The following is a 27,804-nucleotide window of genomic DNA, read 5'->3' on the forward strand; positions in this document are numbered from 1 at the left end:
TTATAATGATTCAATTATTTACAACAGATTCTTTTGAAAGGAATTTGGAGCAAAGCAATTAATTCTAAAATTTAGGGACAGAATAAGTTTCATTAATAGAAACTACTAATTACAGAATCCATACCTTGGATTATTTTCAAAAAGCTTGTCTCTTGATACTAGAGAAATAAAATTGAAGCTTTGATCTATAAGTTCATTAAGATGTCAGCATTGCAATAAGGTCTCCAAAAGGGAAACTTCTTAATCACAAGTGTCACCAGGGCTTCAAAGAAATATAAATGTCTGTCACTGCATAACGGGAGATTTGAATAAGATCTAGAAGTTTGTCTTTATAAAGCACTGTGAAGTCATTTTATTTCAAACCATTTTGGGCTTTTTTGCTTCGTAGTTCTGTAAACAAAAAAACTTTAATTAAAGCACATACCAAAGTCTCCTAATGAGAGCTTGATACAACCACAGGCAGTCTTAAATTTTAGGATTATATTACACACAAAAATTTGAGAGCTGTAGCCAAGGCTTCTTTTCCCTTCTGAAATACACAAAATTTATTTGAGGTATCACTTTCAGAAAAAATATGCTACTATTTGTGTTATGACTACAAATTAAAGTTTCTGCTATTCAAATTCATGCAGGATACTTTCTATACCCTAATATTTTAGATCCTCATCCTGCAAAAAATTGAACATATATTTAAATTCATACATGCAAGTAACCCCACTGAAGACCATAGTACTAATAATGAGGATCAGAGCGCTATCTGTAAAGTGCATCATCATAGATTGCATAGCTCATTTAACCAACATGGATCTGAAAGACAACTTTAAGATTTAGTTTCCATGTTGTTTCAACTAGCACAGCTCCTATTTCAAATACGCAACTCAAGCCCAAACATTTCAGAAAGGCCCAGTTTCATAAAATCATTTACGCAACCAATTTTCAACTGCAGAAATTTTAATAAAAAGAAATTGCACAAGCCAGCTGAAGCAAGCTATTTTAAAACATCAAAGAAAAAAAAAACCAACACCTATTTGCACATTCCAGTATTTCTCCAACAATAATACAAATAATGAACTTGGCAACAACTCACTCAACCACATTCAGGACAAACTGTAAAATATCCCACCAGTGTTCCAAGAAGAAATGCATGATCAGACACTGGGTGTAATCAATTCCTTTGACTGTTACCAGCTAAACACTGCACTTTCCTTTCCCTAAAATAAGCTTACAAAATGCAACCAAAGATTCAGGAAACTGAAATTTCCCCTTCAACTTAACAGGGCCTATCACAATGGATATTTTACTGTGAAAAGCCCATCTTTCTTCCTTGACAAATCCTCTTTGTATGCAGCCTATAATAAATAGTAAGAGAATTTCTAGCGTCCTCAGCCTAGTTCACATTTGGTTTTCATACACCAGAACATGTGCTTGCGACAAGAGGCTTGCAATTTCTCCTAAGTATGGGAAAGACTAAGTTTGGGCTGCAGTTTCAAATAGCCACAAAAAAAAAAAAAAAAATCATAGAAATTACTATAACCTAAATATTTTTTCTTGTCTGAGTCACAAAAATGCAAGGAGAAAGTTCCTATTTGTTTTAATAATTAACCCACATTTGCAAACTTAAGCAAACCTTTTCAATAGCATTAGTCTTTTCCACTTCAAAAGGGCTTTAGGTTGTCTTGAATGTTACAATGTCATGTACTACCTAACCTTAGCAGATTGGGTCACAGTCTTACAGAACCATTCACACTCACAAGGACTTCCCTGAGAGCAGTTTTAGACCATTATAATGCTGGAAATGACCTTTGAATGGAGATTTATAGAGAACACATTTAGAATTATACAGATTAAAAATAAGTTCAGCACTGAGACCAAGTTTTGTATATACAGTATGGCAAAACAAACCACAAGAAAATATACACAGCACCAAGCACTATCCATTTTATTTAGAAACCACTAAGCTTTCAGTTATCCTGACATATTCCAAAAGGCTGTGTTGACATGGTATACAGAAATAAAGGCATTTTTTTTCAGCTTCATGATACTTTGTATCCCAAAATGCTGGTAATTTCATTTTTAATATAAAGTTCCTTGCTTACAATTTCATGTGTAATTAATAATGACTATAATGCAACGATGGCTGCAGTGACTACATTTTAACAGTTGATGGCACCAATCACCTCCAGAAATTGCCTAGCTAAATGTTACATTCTTATATGTGAATATTATAGCAGAATTTGATGGGAAAGCAGAAAAAAATTATCTTCAGGAAAAAGTACAGCATCCTTCTCAAATATAACACTCATCATCAAAACCCTATCTTGTTTAGAATGTGTGCATGTGTGTAAACACAGTGTGTGTGTAGACAGATGTAAATTTTTCCATTTTACCATGCCACAGACAAAAAATTATATTGGACTCAAAGATAAAACATTTCAAATTCAGACAGGAAAATGTATATAGCTATTCTGGCCATAACCATTTAGCGTGAGTTTCCAATGTGCTAAGAATTGCACACTCTCATTTGGTTAAAAAGTTTCTAAACAGGGATACAAGTGCCTTTCCCAACATGATATTTTATCTTTTTATATTAATCCTTTCCTGGCGTAACATATAAGTAACTTAAAACAAAATACGTACATTTAGATATACAACCATAAAATGTTCATCCTCTCTTAGGAGTCTATATTTAATGAACATCTACTAAAAATTAACTTCACAGTGATGCTAAAGAGATAGAAAAAACAAGGGGGAATCAAATGGTCTTGTGGGAACTTGGCAGATATTTACCTGGGCCTGGGATGGGAACAGATGAAACTAAGATACTTACTTCTTTGTACAACCACTGGTGAGTAATGTCAACTCCAGGCCTTCAGAACTCTAGTGAGGCCCTAGAGCTACTTTTTAAGAACTAATCTTATCCTTCACATCTCCTCTTAAGACTTTATAAAGTAAAAACATGTCCTCTGTTTTCCAAGCTATGAGAGCTAAGGATTTGGGGATGGGGGCTACACTTCTGTCCCCTGCGACCACGAGGGATAAAACTTACATTTCTTTTCAAATGAAATCCAAGACGACGATACCAGAACATGGCTGTACCAACAGTATCTTAAAACCAAACTTCTGGGCTGTGAAATCGTAAGAGAGGAAGGTTTCTTTCCCAGGCGGGTGGGAGCGAGCCTCTCCCCGGGCCTGTCAGGCGTGCAGAGGCCGCTGTGAGGGGACTGTGCCTGGCGCCAACGGCGGCGGGGAGCCGCCCGCCTCCTCTCGAGGCACAACCACAGGCACCCGAGCAACACCAGGACCCGGGCGGCTCGGCCTCCGGCAGCGCCCTGATCTCCGCCACACACCGCCCGGCCCGCGGGGAGGCGGGACGGGGCCCGCCCCAGGGCGGAGCGCTTCCCCTGCCCTCGCCAAAGATGGCGCCGCGCCTGTGGAGAGGCGCCCTTCGCCTCCCGGCGCGCCGCGGCGCCGTCGCGGACCGATGACGCGAGCGGGCGGCGCGGAGGGAGCCCGGGGATTCCCCGTGTTGTTGTCCTGGGGCCCGGCGGGATGGGCGGCCGCAGAGCGGGGCGGCCCGGCCGGCCCTGATGGCGGCTCGCTGGGCGGCCCGCGGCTCCGAGCCGGGGCTGGATGAGTTCACCGTCCCGGCGGAGAAGAGCCGCCTCCTGGAAGGCAGCCTGGGCCGCATCGAGGGCTTGTTCGAGGTGCGGCTGGCCGTGCTGGGGGCGCAGGGGGACTGGCGGCCCGCCATCCCGCCGCCCGGCGCCGCCCGCATCTGGGTGCAGCTGGCGGGCGGTGGGAAGGCCGTACGCAGCGCCAAGGTAGGAGCGGGGAGCCGGGGGCAGGGTAGAAAGCGGCGCCCGGTGGTGTCGTTGGGGGCTCCGTCGGGCGGGGGGAGGCCGGGGCCGGGTCTGCCGGCGGACAGGCCCCACCGCCCGAGGCGGGGCCGGTTGGGGGCCGCTCGGTGCGGGTGGGAGGCGGAAAGGGTTGGGGGAAGGAGTCAGCGGTGCACAGGGAAATAGGAACGGTCCTGCCTTGGCAAATAGGTGTGTGCCCGGTGCCAGGGTGTCTCCGGCGGTGTTGACATGAGCGCAGGGAACAAAGAGAAGGCATTCAGCTGAGAAGCGCAAAGTTCACCGGTGTGGCAGGGACGCTCCTGCCGGCTGCCCGAGAGGCTCCCAACACCTGGGAGAGCTGGGCCGAGCCTTGTTTTAAAACGCGATTACAATGTATCGTTCGCCTTTTGCCTCCCCAGGTCAAGGAATTCTTCGGAGTTGGTTGGCTGTCACTATGTTTCACCGTTGCTTTACAGATTTAACTTATTCTGTGGCATTTAGTAGCTTACTAGCAGAGCTGACGCCTTTACAGAGCTAGTATTTCCTTCCTGTAGAAGCTGGCAGATCCAGACAGCTTCAGCAGTCTGTGTGCTGGAGCAGATAGCTTTCTTTTTAATCAAACACTAAACAAGTTAAGAGAGAGAGCGAGAGAGAGAGCCGTTTAGGCTGTGTGTGCCTCTGACACCAGTTGCTGTGAAGTGTCGTCACAGAATTATTTTGTTAAGTCTCTTGTACAGCTAACCTTGGGGGGAGGGGGGGGTTGCTCAGCAGCAGTGACGAAATTAATATTACTCATAGTGGGCCTGGCACCGAAAGCTCTTTGAATCATGTGGTGAGAACAGTAGTGTGAGCACTAGCTGGGCTGAAGGTAGCTTTCAAAAGAGAAATCTCGATATGCAGGCATTTGTGTCTGTCTGTTTAAATGCACATATATATTAGTGAGGATCCTCATCATGTATTTTGTGACTTAATTCACAGACTTGGCAGTCCGCTTCGGAAAAACTTGATTCATTAACTGTGTAATGCCTAAGACTTATAAGGAAAATACTATGAATGTTGAGGTTTTGGAATTATTTGACTCTGACTCTAAACCAAATTGCTTGTATATTTGGTCTCAGAAACTCCAGGAACTATTACAGGTAGCATAAACAGCTATTCTTCTTCTCTGGGCAGCTGCAGTACGCTTTATTTTTTCCAGAAAATTAAAGTCTGAAACAAACCACACAAGACTTCCATTTTCTAATTGTTGCCTTTCCTAATAACATACAGAATGTTTTCTACTCCTAATACTAAAAGAGTTTGGGAGATGTGACTTCCCTTACGTGAAGAGCAGTTTTCAGACCCTATGTTGAGAGATTATGGGCTAGAAAGTATGAACAATTGCACATCTTTATTGCCTCCCCTTTTAAAAGGTTTTTTTTCTAGCAATTTGCATTTTAATTCATCAGTCACATGCAATATATTCATTCTGCAGTGCTGTTTAGTAAATTTAAAAAAAAAAAATTCCCCGATTTTTAGTATCCTTTTTTCTAATTGTGTTGTCCTGTTGCTCAGCAAAAACAGTCATATAATGACTAAGCCACGTAAAGTAATCCTCTGGATTTTGTTGCAGAAGCAGTTTGTGCTAATATGGTCTGGAAGCAGCCTGTGGTGATGTAACTCAAGAGATGATAGGAAGTCAAGGGGTGATGATGATCAGGGGTCAATACTTGATGATCAGGGGTCAATACTTGGTCCAGTCCTGTTCAACATATTCATCAGTGACCTGGACGAGGGGACAGAGTGTATCCTCAGCAAGTTTGCTGATGATACCAAACTGGGAGGGGTGGCTGACACCCCGGAGGGCCGTGCTGCCATCCAGCGAGACCTGGACAGGCTGGAGAGCTGGGCAAGGAAGAACCTCATGAGGTTCAACAGGGAAAAGTGTAGGGTCCTGCGCCTGGGGAAGGAGAATGTTAGGCACCAATACAGGTTGGGTGTGGACCCGCTGGAGTCAAGTTCTGAAGAGAAAGATCTGGGGGTCCTGGTAGACAGCAAAATGACAATGAGCAAGCAGTGTGCTCTTGTGGCCAGGAAGGCCAATGGAATCCTGGGCTGCATAGGGAAGAGTGTGGCCAGTAGGTAGAGGGAGGTCATTCTCCCCCTCTACTCTGCACTGGTGAGGCCACAACTGGAATACTGCATCCAGTTCTGGGCTCCCCAATTCAAGAGGGATAGGGAACTACTGGAAAGAGTCCAGCGAAGGGCAACGAGGATGATTCAAGGATTGGAGCATCTCCCTTATGAAGAAAGGCTGAGAGAGCTGGGACTCTTTAGCCTGGAGAAGAGAAGGCTGAGGGGAGACCTTATCAATGCTTACAAGTATCTGAAGGGTGGGTTGAAGGAGGAGGGAGCCAGACTCTTTTCAGTGGTTGCCAGTGAGAGGATGAGGGGCAATGGGCACAAGCTGGAACATAGGAGGTTCCACTCAAATATGAGAAGAAACTTCTTTCCGGTGAGGGTGCCAGAGCCCTGGAACAGGCTGCCCAGGGAGGGTGTGGAGTCCCCTTTTTTGGAGATTTTCAGGACCCGCCTGGATGCAGTCCTGAGTAACATGCTCTGACATGCTCTGGGCAACCCTGCTTCAGCAGGGGAGTTGGACTAGATGGTCTTTATGGTCCCTTCCAACTCTAAAAATTCAGTGAAATTCAGTGAAAAGTGGTATTACATTATCGATTACCTTGTGTTGGTTTTCAGTTCCATTTAAAAGAGAAGTTTACTTTCTGAGAGTAAAGATAAATAACAGAATGTGGTGTACTTGGGAGTCTGCAAACACAGTGACTGCATCTTAGAAACTGGTTTCACTGCATTACATGATTTTAAGCACAGAAAGAGACAGTCTGGGGAAAAATAATGCTATCTGACAGAAGAAATTATATACTATATTGACAGAGTTCTGAACTCTGGCACATTTAAAACCAGGTAGTGTCATGAATTTACCTATAGTACCTTCTAGGTGGCAGAAATAGCAGTGGGAGGGTTTTTGGTTTTTTTAAAGGGGGAAAAAAAAAACCCACAGCATATTTAGAACCTTAACTTCTAGAACACAGAACCAGCTGGAGCCTGGAGTTCTCATTTGTCAGTATCATCTGCTTTTTCAGAATACTGAGTTTCAAAGCCTCATGTGGAAAGCTGACTTGCTGTTGAGCTTTTGGGTGTGATTTTCTTTAGTGTTATATACCCGTTGTAAGTGCGTGCTCTGGCAGCTGTCATTCTAAAATACAAACCTTTTATTTGGTTCATAAGGGAATATATCAGAGTCCAGATGGTGACTTTTGTCATGTTTGGTCTTAGCATTTTTTTCTATAGAGTATCTTTAACGGACACTACTGTAGCAACTAGTTATGTTGTGCCATGCCACTGGATCATAGAATTATAGAATGGTTGGAGTTTGAAAGCACCTTAAAGATCATAGAACCATAGAATTGTCTAGTTTGGGAGGGACCTTTAAAATCATCTAGTCCAACCATCAACCTAACTCTGATAAAAACCATCACTAAACCATGTCTCTAAGCACTATGTCAACTCGTCTTTTGAATACCTCCAGGGATGGTGCCTCAACCCCTTCCCTGGGCAGCCCATTCCAGTGCTTGATAACCCTTTCAGTGTAAAAATTTTTCCTAATATCCAATCTGAACCTCCCCTGGTGCAACTTGAGGCCATTTCCTCTTGTCGCATCACCTGTGACTTGGGAGAAGAGACTGACCCCTGCCTCTCTACAACCTCCTTTCAGGGAGCTGTAGAGATTAGCAAGGTCTCCCCTCAGCCTCCTTTTCTCCAGGCTGAACAACCCCAGCTCCTTCAGCCTCTCCTCGTTAAGACTTATTCTCCAGACCCCTCACCAGCTTCGTTGCCCTTTTCTGGACCCACTCCAGCACCTCAGTGTCCTTTTTTTGTGGTAAGGGGCCTCACCAGTGCTGAGTACAGGGGGATGATCACCTCCTGAGTCCTGCTCACCATGCTGTTCCTGATACAGGCCAAGATGCTGTTGGCCTTCTTGGCCACCTGGGCACACTGCTGGCTCATGTTCAGCCGACAGTTGACCAACACCCCCAGGTCCTTTTCTGCCAGGCAGCTCCAGCCACTCTGCCCCAAGCCTGTAAATGCTGCCTGGGGTTGTTGTGGCCCAAGTGCAGGACCCGGCACTTGGCTTTGTTGAACCTCATCCCATTGGCCTCGGCCTGTCCAGATCCCTCTGGTCAGATATCTGTATTTTATCTCTATTATCCGGTTTACTGGCAGTATTTAATTTTCTTGCATTTGTTATGCTAAGTTGGCTTTATTTTCTAGTGTACTTGTTCATTACTGACCTAACCAATTTTATATATTAGCTTTTCACAAATATTCACTTCGCTGTCTTTTTCTCCTTCTAGGAGTATATCAAGGGGCTCTGTGAACCTGAACTAGAAGAAAAGGAGTACTACCCAAAGGACATGCACTGCATCTTTGTTGGTGCGCAGAGCCTGTTCCTCAACAGCCTTATCCAGGATACCTGTGCTGATATAACAGTGCTGGAAATAGGATTGCTCAGTATTAAGGGGGGTGCAGAAGCTGTTGTTATGGCTCAAAGTCACGTTCAGCAGTTTGTGAAGCTTTTTCAGAATAATGAGAGCTTATTAAGCGACAATGAATCGGGGATTAAAAAGCAATTCAGACAATTTGTGGAAGCGCATGCAGATAAATATACAATGGATTTACTGATTTTGCCTAGCTCACTAAAAAGAGAACTCCTAGCTCTCACACAAACCGAATGTTGTGAAGCGGAGAGTGGTATCATAGATCTTACAGGTTCTGAAAGCCCGACAGAACATTTACAGAACAAAGCCTCCAAAGTAATTGCTACAAACGGAGATGGAAGAGCAGATGGTGAGGAAGCAAGAAACAATGCTGGGACACCTGTAACTGAACTTACAAAACAAATGGACACTGTGTTTTCTGATGCTCCTGAAACAAGTTTTGTTCCCATAAGCGTTGTGCCTCTATTAGAGGTGGTGGTGCCTAAAGAAAGGCAGTCATGTAAACGAAGATCCTCTGATGATGAGGAAAGGCTCCCTAAAAAGCATTTCTCTTTGGAAAATGATCAGGAAGTGAAATCCACTTCACACAGTAATCCTTCAGACAGCGACACAGTTATTAATCTACTTTCAGATGCCTGCAATGAATCAGATCCCAGTTACTGCCTTAAAGAAGGTGATGATATCAGTGAGGAAATGGAATATAAGATTCTTGTGAACTTTTTCAGAACAATGGGATATTCCCAAAATATTGTAGAAAAAGTTATTGGTATTCTAGGACAATCTGTGGAACCATTAACATTGCTAGAAGAAATTGAGAAGGAAAACTTAAAAGTTCAAAAAGAACATGAACAATCATCTCAAAAGCCTAGAACTATCAATCCTCCTTTAGGAAGTAATGCAGATAATTCACAAAAGCTAGAAGACAAAGGCATTTCTAGCAATAGAAGTCCACTGAAATCCAGTCGTACCACAAAGGAGACAAAAAACGAATATCACAAAACACGAGATTCACCAGGCGTGCAAGTTGATGAAGAAGATAAAATGCATATATTGGTATGCAAACCTGCTTCTCCTTCCAGCAAAAATTCAGCTATACGCTATAAACAGAGAGACATTCATTGCCCTGGTAAGAATCACATTTCAAGGTCAAGTGATATAGAAACCGACGGTGGTGTAACTTTCAGCACTAAACAAACTGGAGCTCTAAAAGATGTTGATTTTGTAGCCAGAGGGAGCTCAGATGTGCAGCGTATCTCCAGTAAGACTAAAGCTGCAGTTCAGCAAAAATCTGCAGGGCCCTCATCTGTACAGAATAGTCATCCTGTTTTTGAGGACCAAATAGGACACTGCAGCTCTTCTTCTCAAGTGAGATCTCTCAATGAATGCCTTTCTCAGACCTCAGATTCTGAAAATCCTATCCCAGACCACCTGTTATCTTCCAAAATACATCCTTCAAATCCTGATAGAGAGACAGTGGGACCACGCAGACATCATCCTGATCCTTCAGTTACTGGAGTTCAAAGATTTTTGGAATCTCTGAAAAAGCCTTACAGACTGGAGTTGAAAAATGAACCTGGGAAACCCTACTTAAAACATATCATTATTGATGGAAGCAATGTTGCAATTTCGTAAGTGTTGTTCCTTTCAACTATCTCTTTATTAAAAGTTCAATGAGCTTTCAAATTAAATAGGGACTAAGAGGTTGCCGTGGCATAGGTTTTTGCTGGCTAGCTTTTTAGTGTCCAACAGTCAATCCGCACAGCAAGGTTTTTCAGCCACTGGTGATGGCTGCTTTGGTAAGTTATGGTAGGGCTTGAGAATGAAAAATTATGTGAGATTGACAGTAAGCATCTTAATTTCCAACACGTAGCAATTTTGGTTCTCTTTTTTTTTTTTTTCTCCATTTTTTATTTGCCATTTAGTGACAGCATTGATTTTATAACTGACTTTTTTGAAGTTGTTATTCTTTGCTGAGATACTGTACATAGAAGGAAATTTGGAAATTTTTAGCAGGTGCACTATATGACACTGCAGTACACAAATCCAGCTGGGACAGTGTGGTTGTGGGATATTCTATCGTGAAATGATTCTTGTAAAACTTACGTTTGGCTTAAAAAAAATTACTTAGTCTGAAATTGAACAAATGCGATAACTGGTTAAAAAAGAATAAGGAAAATCCATGATTTTGACTTAAAAATTGGTTGGTAGTTGCAATGCACTGGAAAATACTGTCTGTAAAGCCTTTTAAGGCTTAGCTTTCCTGCTCTGGTAGAAGTTTGCGAATTTGTAAAAACAGCTCAGATTTATGAAGCCCAAATACAAAAATAATCTGAAACGAACAGAACAGGCAATGGAAACTAAAACTAGATACACGTTAGAGGTAAATGAGATCATTTTTGATAACAAGATGTTTCAAAATGAAAAGTTAATCAATTCTACAGCATTTCTTACTAGGCAATGGCGAAATTTGCACCCGTTTGCACCATTTCAGAGCAACCTACTTTGAATTATCAGTGCTCCAGCTCAGTGTAGTATTTCAGTCAGAAGTAATTGCAGTGAGCTCAGCTCTGTCGGAAGCAATTTTATTCATGAAATTTAATTTGCGTTGCACGCACTGAACAAAGGAGTTGAGTTATCATCAACTTAAGTGTTTTGGTTTTTTTTACTTTTGCTCTTAGTGTCTTCTATTTTTAAAATGGAGGTTCTTAGATAGTAGTAACGTATTTGTTCTTTAATGACATTATATGTTAGTGCTTGGGTCCCATTACTTTCTGCAAATGTACACATGAAACAAAAATATTCCATCCCCCTCCATAAAACGTGCAGAACAGGGAACTGTGTCTTTGTGTGCACACACCTTGGCACCTATTCCTCCTGATACCTGAAAGAATGTGTGCAAACAATAGTAGACAATTATAGGGCTGTTGGATAACGTTAATAGATTGACTGATAAGGCACCATGCAAACAAACCCTATGAAATAGGCACAGTTAATACTGAAAAGATCAAGAAATCCCTTTCATTGACTAAGATGTAGGGATTTTGCTTTATTGTAAATATCTTCTCATTCCTTTTTTGGTTTTCCTCAATGTTTCTATTGTAGACAACTTTGGAGGGCATAGCCAATTACAAATTTCTTTTAAGTTTGTTATAAATAATTGGAATAGCAAAAATCACTTGGAAGCTTATCTCTCTTCACAATTTTGTGCTTCACTTGATTCATTTTAACATTTGTCTCATCAAAACTATCCTTGAATTGATTGCTGTTCTCTAGTCAGGAAGAGACTTGGATTTGTTCTTACATACTTAGGAATTCTGGCAACCACACATGTCAAAAGTTCTGTCAGTCTTTGTGTCACAGTTTCAGTCGGGGTAGAGTTAATTTTTTTTTTTTCTCTCTCTTACGAGGAAAGGCTGAGGGACTTAGGTTTCTTTAGTCTGGAGAAGACTGAGGGGGGATCTGATCAATGCCTATAAGTACTTAAAGGGTGGGTGTCAAGAGGATGGGGCCAGTGTTTTTTCGGTGGTGCCCAGTGACAGGACAAGAGGAAATGGGCCCAAACTTGAACATAAGAAGTTCCATCTAAACATGAGAAGGAATTTCTCCACTTTGAGGGTGGCAGAGCACTGAACAGGCTGCCCAGCAAGGTGGTGGAGTCTCCTTCTCTGGAGACATTAAAAACCCGCCTGGACAAGTTCCTCTGCAACCTGCTCTGGGTGGACCTGCTTTGGCAGGGGGTTGGACTAGATGATCCCGGAGGTCCCTTCCAACCCCATATCATTCTGTGATTAGAAACTGGTTTAGTGCGATGTTATGGATTTGGGTTGAGAAGTACCTTTGATAGCACACTGGTGGTTTTAGTTGTTGCAAGATGGTCGAGGCCTTTTCTGCTCCTCACACTGCCCCATCAGGGAGCAGTGGGGCACAAGGAGTTGGGAGGGAACACAGCTGGGACAGCTGACCCCAACTGACCAAAGGGATAGTCCATATCATGTGACATCATGCTCAGTATATGAAGCTGGGGGAAGAAGAAGGAAGAGGGGGACATCTGGAGTGTTGGCATTTGTCGTTCAAGTAACTGTTACGTGTGATGGAGCCCAGCTTTCCTGGAGATGGCTGAAGACCTGCCTGCCCATGGGAAGCTGTGAATGAATTCCTTGCTTTGCTTTGCTTGTGTGCATGGCTTTTGCTTTACTTATTAAACTGTTGCTGTCTCAACCCACGAGTTTTTTTTGTCACTTCTGCTCTTCCAGTTCTCTCCCCCATCCAAACGGGGTAGCGATCAAGCAACTGTGTGGTTCTAGCTGCTGGCTGGGGTTAAACCATGGCAGTTTGCTATGGGGCTTTTTATTTTATTTTTTTTTTAGTTTTGGAATATAAAAGTGAGCAATGACAAATACAGTGTTTCTTCTTAATGAGGAAGTGGTAGTTTTTAAGAATAAACGGACTCACTGTTCTCCTGTTCCACTCGTCAATGTAACAATAAGTAAGAGTAAACTTACCATGAGAACTTGCTATTTAAGATTTTAATTTTTTTTTCTGGTGCATTCAGACTTCCTCTGCTGAACATGCATAAACTCTTCCGAGTACAGAAATGAGTTTTCATTCTGAAATCATGCTGCCAGAACAAAATGGAGTACTTTAAGCAAAATAGTAGTAATTCTGAAAAAGATCGTCTGTATCCCCAGACAAAGTGGGAAAAGTCTAGGCTATTTAAGTATTTCTTAAACAATTAAACTATTTTAAAATATGGATTTTAATCTTGGAGATTGGAAATCCTGAAGAGCCTCATATCAGCTGTATTATCTTGTATTTAGTTGTAACTAATTCTTGAACAGGATGTTATCTAAGAATAGGCCAGAGTACTACCAGGGATCCCATGAGTTCTGTAGGACGATTCTGTAGGATGCTCTTAGGCTGAGAAAAACACATCTGACTGGTTAAGATACATGTATCGTATGTAATCTACTTCCAGATATTAGATGGAAGAGGCTTCCCAAAAGAATGGGCTTAAATGCTGTTTAGGGGAAGAAAATAAGCTTTTACGGGGGAGAAAAAAAAAAATAAATATATTATAATGTTATGTAACACAAGAAAATAATGTCAAAATCTGTCCTAAAATGAATTGAATGTTTCAGACAGTTGACAGCTGGTAGAGTTCCCCTAAAGTAACTATGTAAATGCAGATCTGCACATGCCTGTACACACAGTTGTGTTAAAGGGGAAAAAAATGCTTCGAGTTTCACAGAGATAAATAAAGATGCCCTTAGATACTGTTTTTTCGTGGTTATATTCATAGAATAGCAAAACTTCCTCAATTTTTAGGGATAATAAATACTTCTAACTCCCTTTATCTGTAATACATACAAATTTTGTTTGATAACAGAAATAATAAGTTCTGTTGTTATTTTTGTGAAGTCCTAGTAGAACTATTAATATTATTTTAGCAAAATGGGGAACCAATCTTAACTTCTTCCCTTTGTGTATAGTCCTAGCCTAATGATTTCTATTTCATACCTTGGTATTTGCTGATAATTTATGTTGACTACCAGATGATACCTTGGAATTCTTAGACATATAGTTCATTCAGAAACACTTCTGCTGATGTTTTAAACTTAATTCATATAAAAATATCTCTCAGCCTTTTTTTTTTTTGACAGGCCTCTTATGCATTTGCACATGTTCCTGCTAGATCACTATTTTTTCCCCATTCAGAACAAAACATAGTCTTTAAAAAAAAAAAAAAAAGTATTAGCTTCAAGTGCAGTTTAAGGATGAAGGATCTAGTAATATAGAAATGTTTGCAGTTAGTCGAGAAAGTCTCTATAGCACAGATGAAGCGTCAAAAGTAAATCTAAGTAACTTCTTCTATTTGTGAGAAGGAATGTCGAAAGACTTCTTAATGTGTAACCTTTCCTACCAAGTGATTGTTAATTGAAGAAGATGATGATTGTCCTTATAGATGGATTTTTCCAGGTTACAGAGCCCAGAGCTAGTCCCTTATGACTGGCAACAGTAAACTTTTCAGGTCAATCACTGGAGAATTAATTGAATTAATAGATTAAGGTTTTCTGTCATTTTATAGTCTTGCTAACTTTAAAGGGGAAGTCTGAAATGATCCGTAGCTCTTAACACTGCTTTAATTCAAGTACAGTGTTTTGTTACAGTAAATTGTTTTTAAAGTAACCTTATTTCCTCATTGTTCAGACTGTTATTCAGAAGATAGTGATGTAAAAGTGCAATTCACAAGTGAGTCATAAGCTGCCTTGAACTTTATACAATGATTTCCCAAATGTGTATTAGTGGAAGAAAAATGCAAATTGTTTGGGTCGTATAGAAAATAACAAATTCCCACATCCTGTTTGTGTATTTATTTTTTTTTAACGTGGAGAGATTTTTTTTTTCATCTACATATTTCATCTGTGGGGTTTTGTGTATTTGTTTTGTTTGGTTTGGTTGGTTGGTTGGTTTGTTTGTTTTTTAGGAACAGCCAAATACATCTGAAACCAATGAATTAAAAGATGGTTAATAAACATCTGCTTATCTCCCTGCTGTCTGCGAGACTATCGTAGGCAGTGGTCTCCTAACTCTTTTTGATTGAGCGCTCCATCAATAAAAAGATCCTTGAGCATGCACCCCCAATGTATATATATTTATCAGTTATGTATGTGCCTTACTGAAGTTCTAATACTTCCTTCATGCACCCCAATGGATTGTCTTGCACACCAGCTGGGGTGCACGCACCCCACACTAGAGCAGGGCATAGTAGCTGGGTGCCACTGATGCACACTCCCCAAATACAGTTATAGAACATCTGCTGCACAGCCAAATAAAAGCTCTGCTTATGAAAAGCAAAGGACAGAGAACTGCCTCAAAATAGCAGAACCATTGAGATATTTAAATGTCTGACTAAATAATCAAAGCATGGGGTCTGGGGGTTTAAAGTAGGTATTCTGCAGCTTCCTTCTGGCTAAATAAAGCCTCATTATTTTCTTACGTCTTAGAAAGTGAAGAACTGTTTTCAGTTTTGCTTTGAATTGTTTTCAGTTTTACTTCTCGGTACCTTGAAGTTACGGACATCTGCTTCTGTGCCTGTGTTGGTTTTGGGTTTTTTGCCCCCTGAGTGTTGTGTTTGGGGAGTGGGGTGGAATTAATTCATTGCCCACGTGCTTGGACTAAGACTGAACGAGCTTCCAAATCACAACTTGCCATGTGACTTAACTCTTCAGGAAGCTGAAGAATTTTTCCTTGACACGTACAGGCCAGTAAAAATGGCACATTGATCTCTAAAGGCTAGCTGTACTTTCAGTGTGCTTGGTGAATAAGAGAAAGTCCAGGTATTAGTCTAACCACTAACAAGTATTTTAAGAAATTGCCTCTTTTTATCTGTGAAAACAGGCCTTTCAGGGCAGACTGAAATATCCAGATAGTTGTTAGGTAATTTTAAATTAAATTTTATTAAAATGTGGAAGAAACCTCAGAATGAGAGAATAATTGGATGGAATTATTTCTTGCTGGAATTGTTCATAAATAATATGTGCTCTCCATAATTTAGTTATGAAACCTAAGGGAAAATGTTATCTGTCCTGGAAAGCAACCTGCTGTTTGGTGCTTTATGCTGCTTATGATCATCTCTTGTTTAATTTCAGACATACCTATGTAGGGTCTTCATGTTTTTTTAAAGAACTGAGGTAGCCCAAACCAGTATTTACAATGGCAATTGGGGAACCGGTGGAGTCTTTGAGATGGATGTCTTGAAAAGACCACCTCGCTGTGATAATTTGCTGTCCTGCAGTTGTTTACCTAGCTCAAATAAAGCGCTTCATATCTCTTTTCATCTAGCAGTGGCACATTTATTCATATTATAGTTCACCTTAACTCCACATATTATATGGTAAAGTTAAATATATTGCTTATATTTACAAGCCTTTTTTTTTTTTTTTTTTTTAAGTTGCTTCAGAGCAGGAGTGTTTGATGATACAGGACAAATCAAGGGCTGCTGTTCTAGTCTTTAAACCGTGTAAAAACCAGAGAGTACTCTGTGTAGTTTAGCAGGTTTAAAGCTTTAAAACAGGAGAATGGACAAGTAGAGAAGGCGTAATTTTCAACACGAACATACATGGAGACTTCTGCATCTCTTGAAGTCCAGTTGAGAGCTACTAATAATAATACAGTGAAAGTATTTAACAGAGTTTTCCAGTTTATTGAATAGGACATCTAACTTGAAGTTGGGGGGATGACAACTATGTTTTAAGCTTATAACCTAGGAGGTTTACAAGGGGTAACTCTTCTGTGACAATTGCATTTCTTTATTTGACTGCTCTTGACATCAAGACATCTTGACAAGTAGTGCAAGCATGGCAAATGATTTTTTTTTTTTTCTCCAGAAACTCTGTTAATAAATCAGATTTTTGCATTTTATACTTCAGATGTAGCTTACTCATTTTTCTGCCCTTCTACATAAAACATTCCTCTCCAAAATCAGAAAGCCTTAATAGATTTATATTTTGATTAATTTATTTTAAAATTAGTTTACAAAATTGGGAAAGGATGCATGAATGCTAATAAAGGCTCAGTTTCACTGTAAAATATTTCCATGGAGATGTTTTAAAGAACTCTCTGTTTAAAAGATATCCTGGTAGGTTAAACTAGGATTTTAAAAATAAAATTCCATTCAAAACTAATAAGGCTTACTATTAGGTTTATAATATACAATTGCACATTAATTACGTTTAAAACACAGATACCACTTGATCACTTATTGTTATGAAGCCCTTTGTAGTGACTTAGCATCTAACTCAAAACATAGAGTAGGTACTGCTTTGTAAGAAGTGCTTTGCTCATTCATGCCATCAGTTCTGAATTGGTGTAAGTGTCTTTTCCAAGTATGTCTTTGTCCAAACGTAGCCTCTAATCTATGAAAATGAGGGGAAAAGTTTCTGAATGAAAACTGGATTTAGCCCTATGTATGGTGCTAATAGGTATTCTGTAGGAATTTATTCTAGAGGTATTTTTGATTCTGTCTTCTGTACTTTATTTTAAGATTCTTCTTCGATTATTCTCCTGAAACTCAGTTTCCAGAATCTGGTTAGACAGTTAATTGCTAAAGGAGGACTTCCTGCCACGTGTTAAATGGGCATATAGGATCATTGGGATAATTCAGATTGAGAGGGACTACTCAAGGTCATTAACTCCAATCTCTATCACTCATATTGGGCAGTTGCGGATTTTTCTGAAAAGTCAGTTAACTGCATTGCAAAAACAGATAACGAACATCTTATTTTTTTTTTAAGGGTTGGGGGGGAAGATTGCCACTAAGGTACAGTATTTTGAAAATCTTTCTTCCAAGTAATATCTTTATTTTGCTTGAAAACAGTAGTTCACATTGTTGAAATGAAGGTAGAAGAGGCACGAATATCTTAGATTGTCAGAGAACTTCACGTGGAATTCTTGGGAACCAGCGAAACCAAAAGCATTCTGTTTTGCAGTGGGACTGTATTTGGGACTACCCTAATATTGGATTATGCTAATCTTAATCTGTAATCAGTAGATTTTGGGAACCATCACTATTGGCCTCTTTTTAGAGCTAAACCCACTTCTAATTACTCAAATATCATCGTGCCCACAAAACTGAAAGGAAACTGAGCTATGAAATTGCAAAGTGATGCTTCCATTCTCTTTTGCTGAAGATCTCTTTCCGTTTGTACGATTCCTCATCTATAACATCATCTACCTCTTATTTTGGTACGGCTGTATGCGTAACTTCCAGCTTCATTTTGCGAGGTTTTGTTCCGTTTTCTTTATATTCACAGTAGTAAAACTCCAGTTAATTTAATCTCCCTTCTCTTTCTTTCACCCCTAGTCATGGTCTAAGGAAATTCTTCTCCTGTCGAGGAATTGCAATAGCTGTTGACTACTTCTGGAAACGTGGCCACAGAAATATTACCGTATTCGTTCCACAGTGGAGAACAAGACGTGATCCTTACATTACAGGTGAGGCAAATAGTTTCCTAATGTTTTCTTTACTGAACTGCATCCTAACTATTTATTTGGATACTTCTGTAAAGAACGAATGGAGAAGGAATACTTCATAAAACATTACGGATGAGCAGTCTGGCCGCTCAGCGTGAGTAATTGGGTTTCCGTGTACAACCTGAGACACTTTGCAGCGCTGTTTAGGCTAATTGGTGTGCCCTAAGTGGAGGCCTTTTTGGTTTGTTTGGGTTTTGTTTGCTCCTTAATTTCTAGTTTCAACCTCTTCCTCTCCATTTTTAAAATACTCACAATTCTTCAGCTATAAATATGTCACTTCTGAAGATTAATAGGTACAAAAATAGCCAACCTCTCTGCTAATTATATCTCAGACTAATTGTCAAATCTATAAATAGCTTAGAAGAAAGCTTTTGTTTTTAAGAACAGTTATTTCATGTTTTAACAGAGCAGGATTTCTTAACACAGCTGCAGGATGTTGGAATATTGTCTTTAACCCCTGCAAGGATGGTTTTAGGAGCAAGAATCGCTGCTCATGATGACAGGTATGGAATATATGTGATTTTGAAGTCTTTTTGAACACCTGACTAATGGTTGTAAAATCTTAACACTTCATAAGTGTAATACTAACTAGTATTAGCTAGTTCTTCAACCTGTCTAGACAGAGAGCTGTGCATCTAACTTAAGACTGAGCTCTAAATCTGTTACATTATTTTACTGTCCTAAGAAACATTTTTATACATAATTCTCTACTAATATTGTACATACTGTTTTCAGAAACTTATGGAAAATGGCAAATTTTCATGGCAGTTTTAAGAACAACAACAAAGTTAATCCATTTCAAACGGCATCACTTGCATTGAGGAAGAAATTAGTCTTTTAGTAATGCTTTTATGTTTTCCTGATCATCAGTCTATCCCTGAATTTTCTTATGGTTGGGGAGCACTAGGATAAATCTGATCAGGTACTATTTTGTTCTGGTTCAGGTTTTTTTTTTTTTCCTTTATGCCATTGTGGAATAGGGACATAGATAGGTATTCGGAGCAGTGTATTTGTAACAGTGTGTAGGTCAGTAAATTTCCGAGTTAATTAAAGCACCAAAGTTCAACTTCAAAATGTGGGGATCATGTTTCAGTGAACAACAGAAAGCTTTAGGGTTTTTTTTGATTGTTGGGGGGGTTTCCTAGTGCTTACATTGCGATTGCCAAATTTTCTCAGTCTTGACACGGCTAAAAGCACATGCTGCTGACGTTTTTCTTCCACAACAAGCTTTCCTAATTCTGCGTGGGTGAGCAGTTTACAGCTTTGAAATTGTGTTCTGCAGCTAGCTACGGTTTGTTGCATTTCGGTTTCTTCCTTCATACTAATAATCATTCCTACTTTATTTCTCTGACTACAAACTTGTCAGATTTTTGCATCATGGGCATGCCTGGTTTTGTTAGATTGCGCAGTCATGTACCTGATTGCAGAACTTGATATGCAAAAGATATCTAGAGTGCACTTAATTTATCTTCTTTGTTAAAATATAGCAACTCTGATCTCTTGAATAATAATGTTGTAGAAAAAAAAAAAAATAGAAGTTAGCCAAGTTCGAGTTCCTTACCCACTAATATTTTGTATACACCCAGCATTTCATATAAAATGCCATTTAGGTGCAGTATTTACAGTTGATATTACTGTGGAAAGGAGTGTTGTGCTAACATATTTGTACCTTTCTGTCAAAAGTGTACATATATCTTTAAAAGAACATAATCCATTATCTCTGCTAAAATAGTTTCAAATAGAAAAAAGCTTATTTTCAGACAGGTTAAAAAAAAAAATCATGGTTTTTTCTTAATAAATGAGTGGTTACTTTGTGACCTGGTTTGAGATAGACTGGAACCAATTTGCTTTTCAGTAATTTTACTTTTCAGTTAAGTGTCTTCTAATTGACCGCATTCTCTGAAATTAACTGCATATTTTTGAGGCAATGTCTGCTTCTAGCAGTGATAAGGTCTGGTGTTTACAGTTAATGCTAAGGAATGGTATGCAGAGAGGCTCTAGCTTATACTTATTGCTATAACAACCAAGGTCAGCTCACTTTATGTGCCAAGTTGGAGAGTTGGAAGTGGAAGTGTAAAGGGGTTGCAACTGTGGGTAGGAGCAGACAGGACAGGTGACCCCAAACAGGGAATTCCACCCATCTGCATCATGCTCAGTATAAAAGCCGAGTGATCAAAGGGGTCAACTCTCCTCCAGTGGCTGGTGTACGAGGAGGACTCTCTCTGTTTGTCTGCCTTTGATCCTGACCTATGGGTTCCTGAATCCAGTTCTTAAATCCAGTTCCCATCTGCCGCTGGGTCCAGTCCCAGTGCTTACCAGAGATGTGATCGTCATCCTGGGAGCTCGATAACTGCTTTTGTATATATTTCATTATTTTCTTATTAATATTATTAACTTTTCTTTTATTGTTAATATTTCATTAAAGCTGTTTTAGGTTGTTTTTTTTTAACCTGTGTCTCTCTTATTATCTCTCCCTTCCCCTTCTGGGAAGGGGAGGGGTTAATAAAGAGCATCTGTTGTACATTTAGTGCCCAGCCCAGCCTAAACCATGACAGCTTTTATTATAATTTATTTAACAACAAAATGGTAACAGCACTCTGTCAACAAGTGTTTACGGACTAACGTGCATAATGCTGCCTTGCAGAACACGGACATTAATGCTAAGCAAAAAGGTATATGGAAATAGGTTTGTGTTGAAATGTGTAATAAATACTGTACTCTTTTGTAAAGCAAACAGTTTACTTCTACAAATATTTCAGAATCTGATAATCCCATGGGTTTGGGGGGTTTTATGGGGAAAAAAGCCTCCCACGAAGACTCTTCTGCACTAAATAAATGCATGCTATCTAAAACATTGTTTAAAGTTACATGGTGGGTCAAAACAGAGCAATTTCCTGGTAATCAAAGTGCTTGTTTTCATGCAAATAGATTACTCTTGCATGGTGAAATGTTTAGTTTTCTAGATCTTTGGACAATTTGCAGCAGAGCAGACTATCTTAATGGTCTTTGAAATTAATTTTACAGGTTTTTATTACACCTTGCTGATAAAACTGGAGGTGTTATTGTGACTAATGATAACTTGAGAGAATTTGTGACAGAATCACATGCCTGGAGAGAAATTATTCAAAAAAGGTAATTACTAAATTTCTTAAAATTTAAAAAGCTTAAAAGGATGTCTGTCCTAACAGTTGTTCATGTAGGATTTTTTATTTTTAGGTAATCTCTCATGCAGCTCTGGTAGAGCCCAACAACGTACTGCGTTTCATCGCTTTGATTCATGGCCTTATAATCATGTTTTGAGTAGTCTAATGACCTTATTATTCATGTATTCTCTGATGTAAATCTGTTAATTGCTCACGTAAGTAGGATCTTGGTCTAGCAGCCAAGCTTTATCACTTCTGAAGCTTGGTGTTAGATCCTGTTAGGGTATAAACTTTGTGGTCCATTCTTACAGGCTCTCTTTATGTTTCATTCTTCAAGGAGACATGGTAGCTGATGCAGACACACAGCAGCTCTTTTAAGGTTTCAGAATTGTCACGGATGGAAATATTTGACACAGTTATGATTTAGCAGCAATTTAAAACTTCTTGGTGATTTGAGATAGATCAAAAGGTTGACTTTTAGTAGCACTTAATCATTAACCGATTTAAAGATTTACAAAGTGATTTAACAAAATAATTAAACAGCAACTTAATTACAGATTTGAAGATGACAAGATTCACACTAACTTACTATAGGGTATCCCAAATCAATACATACACGTACGAGCGAAAGCATATATCCCAAATTAATATATATACATATAAGTATATATATACATATATATACTTATATTATATATATATACATATAAAAGCATATAAGCACACACTTGGGTCTCTAACTGCTGAGATCAAAGATCCCTTAGTAGTGGGTGACTCTAATGAGCTGACAGATACCCCTTTCGACCCCTGTGTGTGCATGGACAAACAGAACAACACCCGTATCTGTAAAAGCTAATGTGTATATCAGAAACACGTAGACGGAGAGGCGGATGAAAGAGAGGGTAGCCTATAGTTAAAAATGTCCCTTTTCCTGAGTTTAGAGTAAATACTCACAATGTGTTGGCATCCCTCAACGGGCGCTAATTGAGACTTGAGAGGGGTTGACTTGCCCTGGCCTTCTAATCCTCAAGGTGTCAGCCTGAGCAGCGTCCCATCTCAGGGGAGGTAGTGGCCACAGCCTACTGCGATCCAGAAGAGCTCAAAGGGTCATACTAGAATCACTACTTATAGGATCCAAGATAGTTGACTTTCATCAGGTACTTTTCCACTCTGGCCCAGCCTGGACAATGGGATATTCTGGTACGCGTTACCAGAATACCAGTAATGCGAGCCCAGAATTTGCTAGATCTTGGGGTCCTGGTCTCGCCCCCCTTTTTGGCCACAATCTGTATGTTGTCAGGAGTGATCAGTTATAGTTACTATTGTCAAAAGGTAGGAGTCACGGGAGCCAGGCATGTGAAGGGGTTGCCATAGTGTTCTGGTTCATTGTTCTGCACCTTCTCTTTCTTTCATGGTTGACCATTATGTATTGTTCTGATCCATTGTACTATTTTGTGGCCCAGGTGGGGAGGAATCGTGGCAAGTACTGAGGGACCTAATCTGTTTCACCACCACAATCCGCCCCGTGGCTAAATTCAATTGATCTCATCCATAGAGTCACAGCGTGGTTGCCTCTTGCCTCTATGCCTATAAACAGGGAATGCTGCAATCCAGTTATAATTTAATGGAAATTTTGTGTTTTGCGAATTTCTCAGTGTTTAATTAAATGTGGTTAAGTGACATTATATACATGGGGAAATTTTTGCAAAAATGTAACTTGTTTAGCCATCCTCTAAAATGTAATGTATAAAACAATCTAACAGCAATCAGTAAGATCATGATAGGGTGCAGCACCAGGTTCAGTATTCCAGTTGCCGTTGGAGACCATCCAAACAGGACTTCCCACCATCAGAGTTCTCCATCTCCTTTGGCTCTTTTTGACACTCGATGTATTTCTTCAACATTTTGGTGGACTGTGATAAGAGTCTTTTGTCTGGTTTCTCGTGATTATTGTAGGAGGTTGATTAAATCAGGGTGGTGAAGGAGTTGTTTGATTATAGATAGATTCATTCTGATAGGTGTGAGTTGTAGCTGACAATATTGACATGTAATGTAACCAATCGCTGTACTACAACAAATTGGCATAGTTAAAATAATAAACACTTGCAATGGATCCCTGTAGCCATTTCCCTGCAACTGTTGAGTGTCCTTTGGGTTTAGATGAGTTCACTTAGCTATCAAATATCCTTGCTTCAGCTTGTGGATTCTCTGTGAATTCTAGTTTCTCCTGTGCAACTGGTTTCTTTTTTAGTTTGCTTGTGTTTTTGTTTTGGTTTGGGTTTTCCCCTCCAGTTAAATCCAGCACAGTGTCATTTTACTGTTAAGGTGTGATGTTCTGTTGCCCAAATTTCCCACTAGTGCCTCAGAGTCTCCCTGACACCGCCTGAGGGTCCATCTACTGCAGTGACTGGGGTCTGTATAGGTCTAATGAAATAAATATAATCGAAAACTATCTTGTGTTCTCACAGTGTATCTGGGAGAACATGGAATTGATGTTGGCTAATCATGTAGGTATTTATGCCATTTCTTGAGTGAATTCTACCCAAGTTAGGTTCTGTTCTCCTACAGAACTTCAGCAAGAACACTTAGCACGTCATTCTGAGTCTGTGGTTTTTTAAGAGCTTGCATTAACATCTGCTATTAGTTTTACTTCTGGGAAAATTCCACTATACCAAATTCTCTCCTCGCAGACAAATTTTACTTGAACTGGTTTCCTTTAATGCAGATTTCCATCTGTCCCAGAATGATTCCAGAAAAAAAGCTTATCATCTTAACCGTAAACAGCTAATGCTATGTTTGCTAGTTGTGTGGCTTTCTGATAACATACGCATTTTAGCTATGTGGTTGAAGATCCTTACAAGGAAGGGGAGGTTGAACAATCAGAAATTCTTTTCACCATGAAAATTCCACCCTGGTCTCTTTGCAAAAATTTGCGATCATCCAAGGCTTGCTGTCAAAAAAAGAGAAGAAATAAAATCTCTGTTCTGCAGTGCATGGGAACAGTTCATATAATCTCCCATTAAATTATTTTGAGAGTGAATGCTGGTTGTACCTAAAGTAGGTTGCTAGTTAAATTTCAGTGACTCTTTGTGTGGTTGTGAAGTGTCTGCTCAGCAACTTGTCCTATGCTACAGAGGTGAAGGGCAGTGAGGATGTAATACATTGTTAGTAAATAACATTGAAATAACTCTGTTGCAGGTTGCTCCAGTACACTTTTGCTGGTGACATATTTATGGTTCCTGATGATCCTTTGGGAAGAAATGGACCTAGATTAGATGACTTCCTTCGAAGTGAAGGCTCTTCGAGGTACAAGCACTGTTTTCACTTTTGTTTGAGACAATTACAATTTCAAATGTGAAATAAACCATTTTCCTGGTTCACTTGAACAATTTTTTAGATCTATACAGTAAAGGTACAGTAAATGAAGCAAGAGCACTCTAGGATGTAGCAGCTTAACAAAACCATGTTTTCCTGTTACTTCAGTCTGTTCCGAAACTGATGGTGACATTTGCATCTAATCAAGATCTTTCTCAGAACTGAGATAAGACTATAACTTCCTCTGAGATTTGATTGTGATGGCTTTCATACAAAGGTGGTCCAAACTGTGTTAGCATTGCACAAATCTGCCAGTGGTTTGGGTATGTGGTAGCCTGGTATCCTGTTAATCACAGTGGTGTTACTTAAAACACCTCGGTTGATCACTTATTCATGGTGGAACAACAGGTGCTACAAAAGAAACACTCAACACTGATATTCTTTGTCACAGGAGAGGCATTTCACTGCACACTTGAGGGTACTGTACTGTTAATAAAATGATTTTTGAGAGGCATCTTTATTAAATATGTGAATTTACTTTGCATTAACTGCCAAGACTTTACTCCTTTGCACAAGAAAATAAGCTGCTCTTTGCTCTTCTTTCACCGGCTTAGGAATTATAAATGCCAATGATAGTGAGAAGTATTGAGAGAGGTTTTGCTTTTACAAGTGAGGTAAATAAAATGAGCAATACAGAAAACATGCTATACTTAAGGATTAATACTAAGAATTGGAAACAATTGAGGAAAGGAAGACGTATATAGCAGCAAGTCACAGCGTGGTTTGAAAATAAGCCTGTAATGTCAACATGAAAAAAGCAAATGTAGTTCTAGAACTCCAACAAGAAATGCTAAGAAAGTATCCTGACTCTAATATAAAACCCATACAAGATTTCATTTGGAACACTGTGTTTCAGCTGCGTGTGTCCAAGAAAAATGAGGTGAAAACAATGTGTTCTGAGAGATGATTGTAGAAATGGAAAGAGACTTTTTTGACAAGATTCTAGAAGAGTTTGGTTTCCTGTCTGTGAACTTGAAACTGGAACTAGGCTTTGGTTTTCGGGGGCGTGTGGTGGGGTTTTTTAAGAAAGGTACCAGTGTAAAGAGTTAATTATGTTCCTTCCCTGAGACTTTTCTACTTGAGTTAAACAATTCAGAAAGAATAAGTGGCACCAGGAATAAGATCAGAAACTAGAAGGTTCTCGAGCAATTAGAGAGCCTTTCCACGTTGAGTGGTGGGAGATGTTGTAACCCAAATGCTTTTAAAATAGAGCTCTTTAATTTAGGTACTTGCCCTTGGTGGTAGGAGAGTGGACTGTAACATGAGTTCCAGTTCATGTTTCTGTGTTATCTGGTGGCATCTGAAGTAGACTTGTGCTAGCAGTTTAGAGTAGGAACAACTTTTCAAAGTCTGAAATGAAATCTCCATAATTAAGGAAGAACATTCAGAATCTGAAATTACTGACAAGTTTCATTGCCTCATTAAGGATATCACATGAGGGAATCAAGGCCTTGATCTAAATGTGAGCACAGCTCACAGTCATGAGCAAAAGCATGTGAGGAATAGCCTTGTGGAGCATCTCAAAGCTCCTTCATTCTGTCAGTATTTTTACATGTTCTGAGTCAGTGTAGGTGTGTTCAGTGTATCTTTTTATCCGTTTAGCTCAATAATACTGATGTTATAATTCCATAAAATAACCTTTGACTGTTGCTGTATTCTGCCAAGAAAAGTACTTACAGCATACTGGAACTAGTCGGAGATAGTGTTAGTTAATAAACTGTTACACCTACAGTTTTGTTTCACTTTGAAAAAATGCCTATCATTTGATTCCAGTCAGTAACTAGCCGAGCAGCAGTGCAGTATAGGAATTATATGTATTTTATTTTATGTGTTTGTACAGAGACAGCTGGCATCTCCTTTACCTTAATGTAACCGAAATTTTTATTTTGTTCCACAGAGATTTTTGGTCAGCACAAAAGGCTTTACAGAGCAGCGGACAATATTCTTCTGAGGCACCTTTCTTCACACCAGTCCCCAAACCAACCAGTAGCAGTCAACAGCCTAAAAACAGAGTACATGGAGATCGTTCATCAACATGGCTTCCGCTGGAAACAAATATACAGGCTTGTCTAGCAATTCCACCACAGAGATCTGCCTCAGAAACAGTAGAGCTGAGAGAAGCCCTGATAAAAATTTTTCCTGATTATGAGCAAAGACAGAAGATTGATCAAATCCTAGCTGATCATCCATTCATGAGAGATCTTAATGCACTGTCTGCCATGGTGCTTGACTGAATATTTTACAAGGTTTTTATATCACAACTGATACGACTAACTTTGAATATCAATGTGAAGAAAAATGTTGCTCTATTGTGTTACTTTGTGAATATTCAGAACCTAATTTTATTTGTATAAACAAAGATATTTTTTGTGTATGTTCTGTTGCTAATAGATGCCAGTTTTTGGTAAATTAAAAACTGCTGCTACTACAGATTTGTAATAATACTTTCTATGAAAAAAAAAACAAATCTTCTGCTTCACTTGAATTGCTTATTAGAGCAGTAGCAGTTCTAATGAACTGTTACCACTTTAAACAGTGTCTTAGCACTTTTTAAAAACCCCTTTCCTCAAAAGGGAAAAATCATGTCAGAGGCTTAAAATTTACTCTTACAGCTTCAGATAAATTTTCCAGATGCACGCATAACATACTATAACATAAGCCATGCACTTTTCAGATATTACGTTGGTGTTTGTAGCTAGACAATTCACTTACGAACTTGGAAATATTTCTCCATGGAAATAAAACAGACCCTTTTAATATTTTCAGATATGAAGACTTCTACGTAGTGCATATGTGAACCTGCTTTCCTTAAGCCTGCATCGTGGATTTTGGAAATAGGCTATATTCTTCAAACTGGCCAGC

The 27,804-nt window shown here is 39.5% G+C and overlaps 1 protein-coding gene across 1 annotated transcript; it reads left to right on the top strand.

Moving 5' to 3' along the window:
• Positions 1 to 3,518: 3,518 nt before the first annotated feature.
• On the top strand, positions 3,519 to 27,395 carry N4BP1 (NEDD4 binding protein 1). The gene is made up of 7 exons (XM_074158043.1): positions 3,519 to 3,821; positions 8,249 to 10,020; positions 18,255 to 18,385; positions 18,831 to 18,927; positions 21,449 to 21,556; positions 24,766 to 24,873; positions 26,840 to 27,395. The coding sequence occupies exons 1-7, from the start codon at positions 3,588 to 3,590 to the stop codon at positions 27,174 to 27,176; spliced, it is 2,787 nt and encodes a 928-aa protein (XP_074014144.1). The 5' UTR covers positions 3,519 to 3,587; the 3' UTR covers positions 27,177 to 27,395.
• The last annotated feature ends 409 nt before the right edge of the window (positions 27,396 to 27,804 follow it).

This window comes from Numenius arquata, chromosome 13 (assembly GCF_964106895.1).
Source record: "Numenius arquata chromosome 13, bNumArq3.hap1.1, whole genome shotgun sequence".
Classification (NCBI taxonomy): Eukaryota; Metazoa; Chordata; class Aves; order Charadriiformes; family Scolopacidae; genus Numenius; species Numenius arquata.

Bases quoted from the DNA above. Each gene is read 5' to 3' on its own strand.
- N4BP1 (XM_074158043.1), top strand. From the start codon at position 3,588: ATGGCGGCTCGCTGGGCGGCCCGCGGCTCCGAGCCGGGGCTGGATGAG. The intron at 10,021-18,254 runs GTAAGTGTTGTT...TTTCACCCCTAG, and splicing joins GGAAGCAATGTTGCAATTTC to TCATGGTCTAAGGAAATTCT. The intron at 24,874-26,839 runs GTACAAGCACTG...TTTGTTCCACAG, and splicing joins CGAAGTGAAGGCTCTTCGAG to AGATTTTTGGTCAGCACAAA.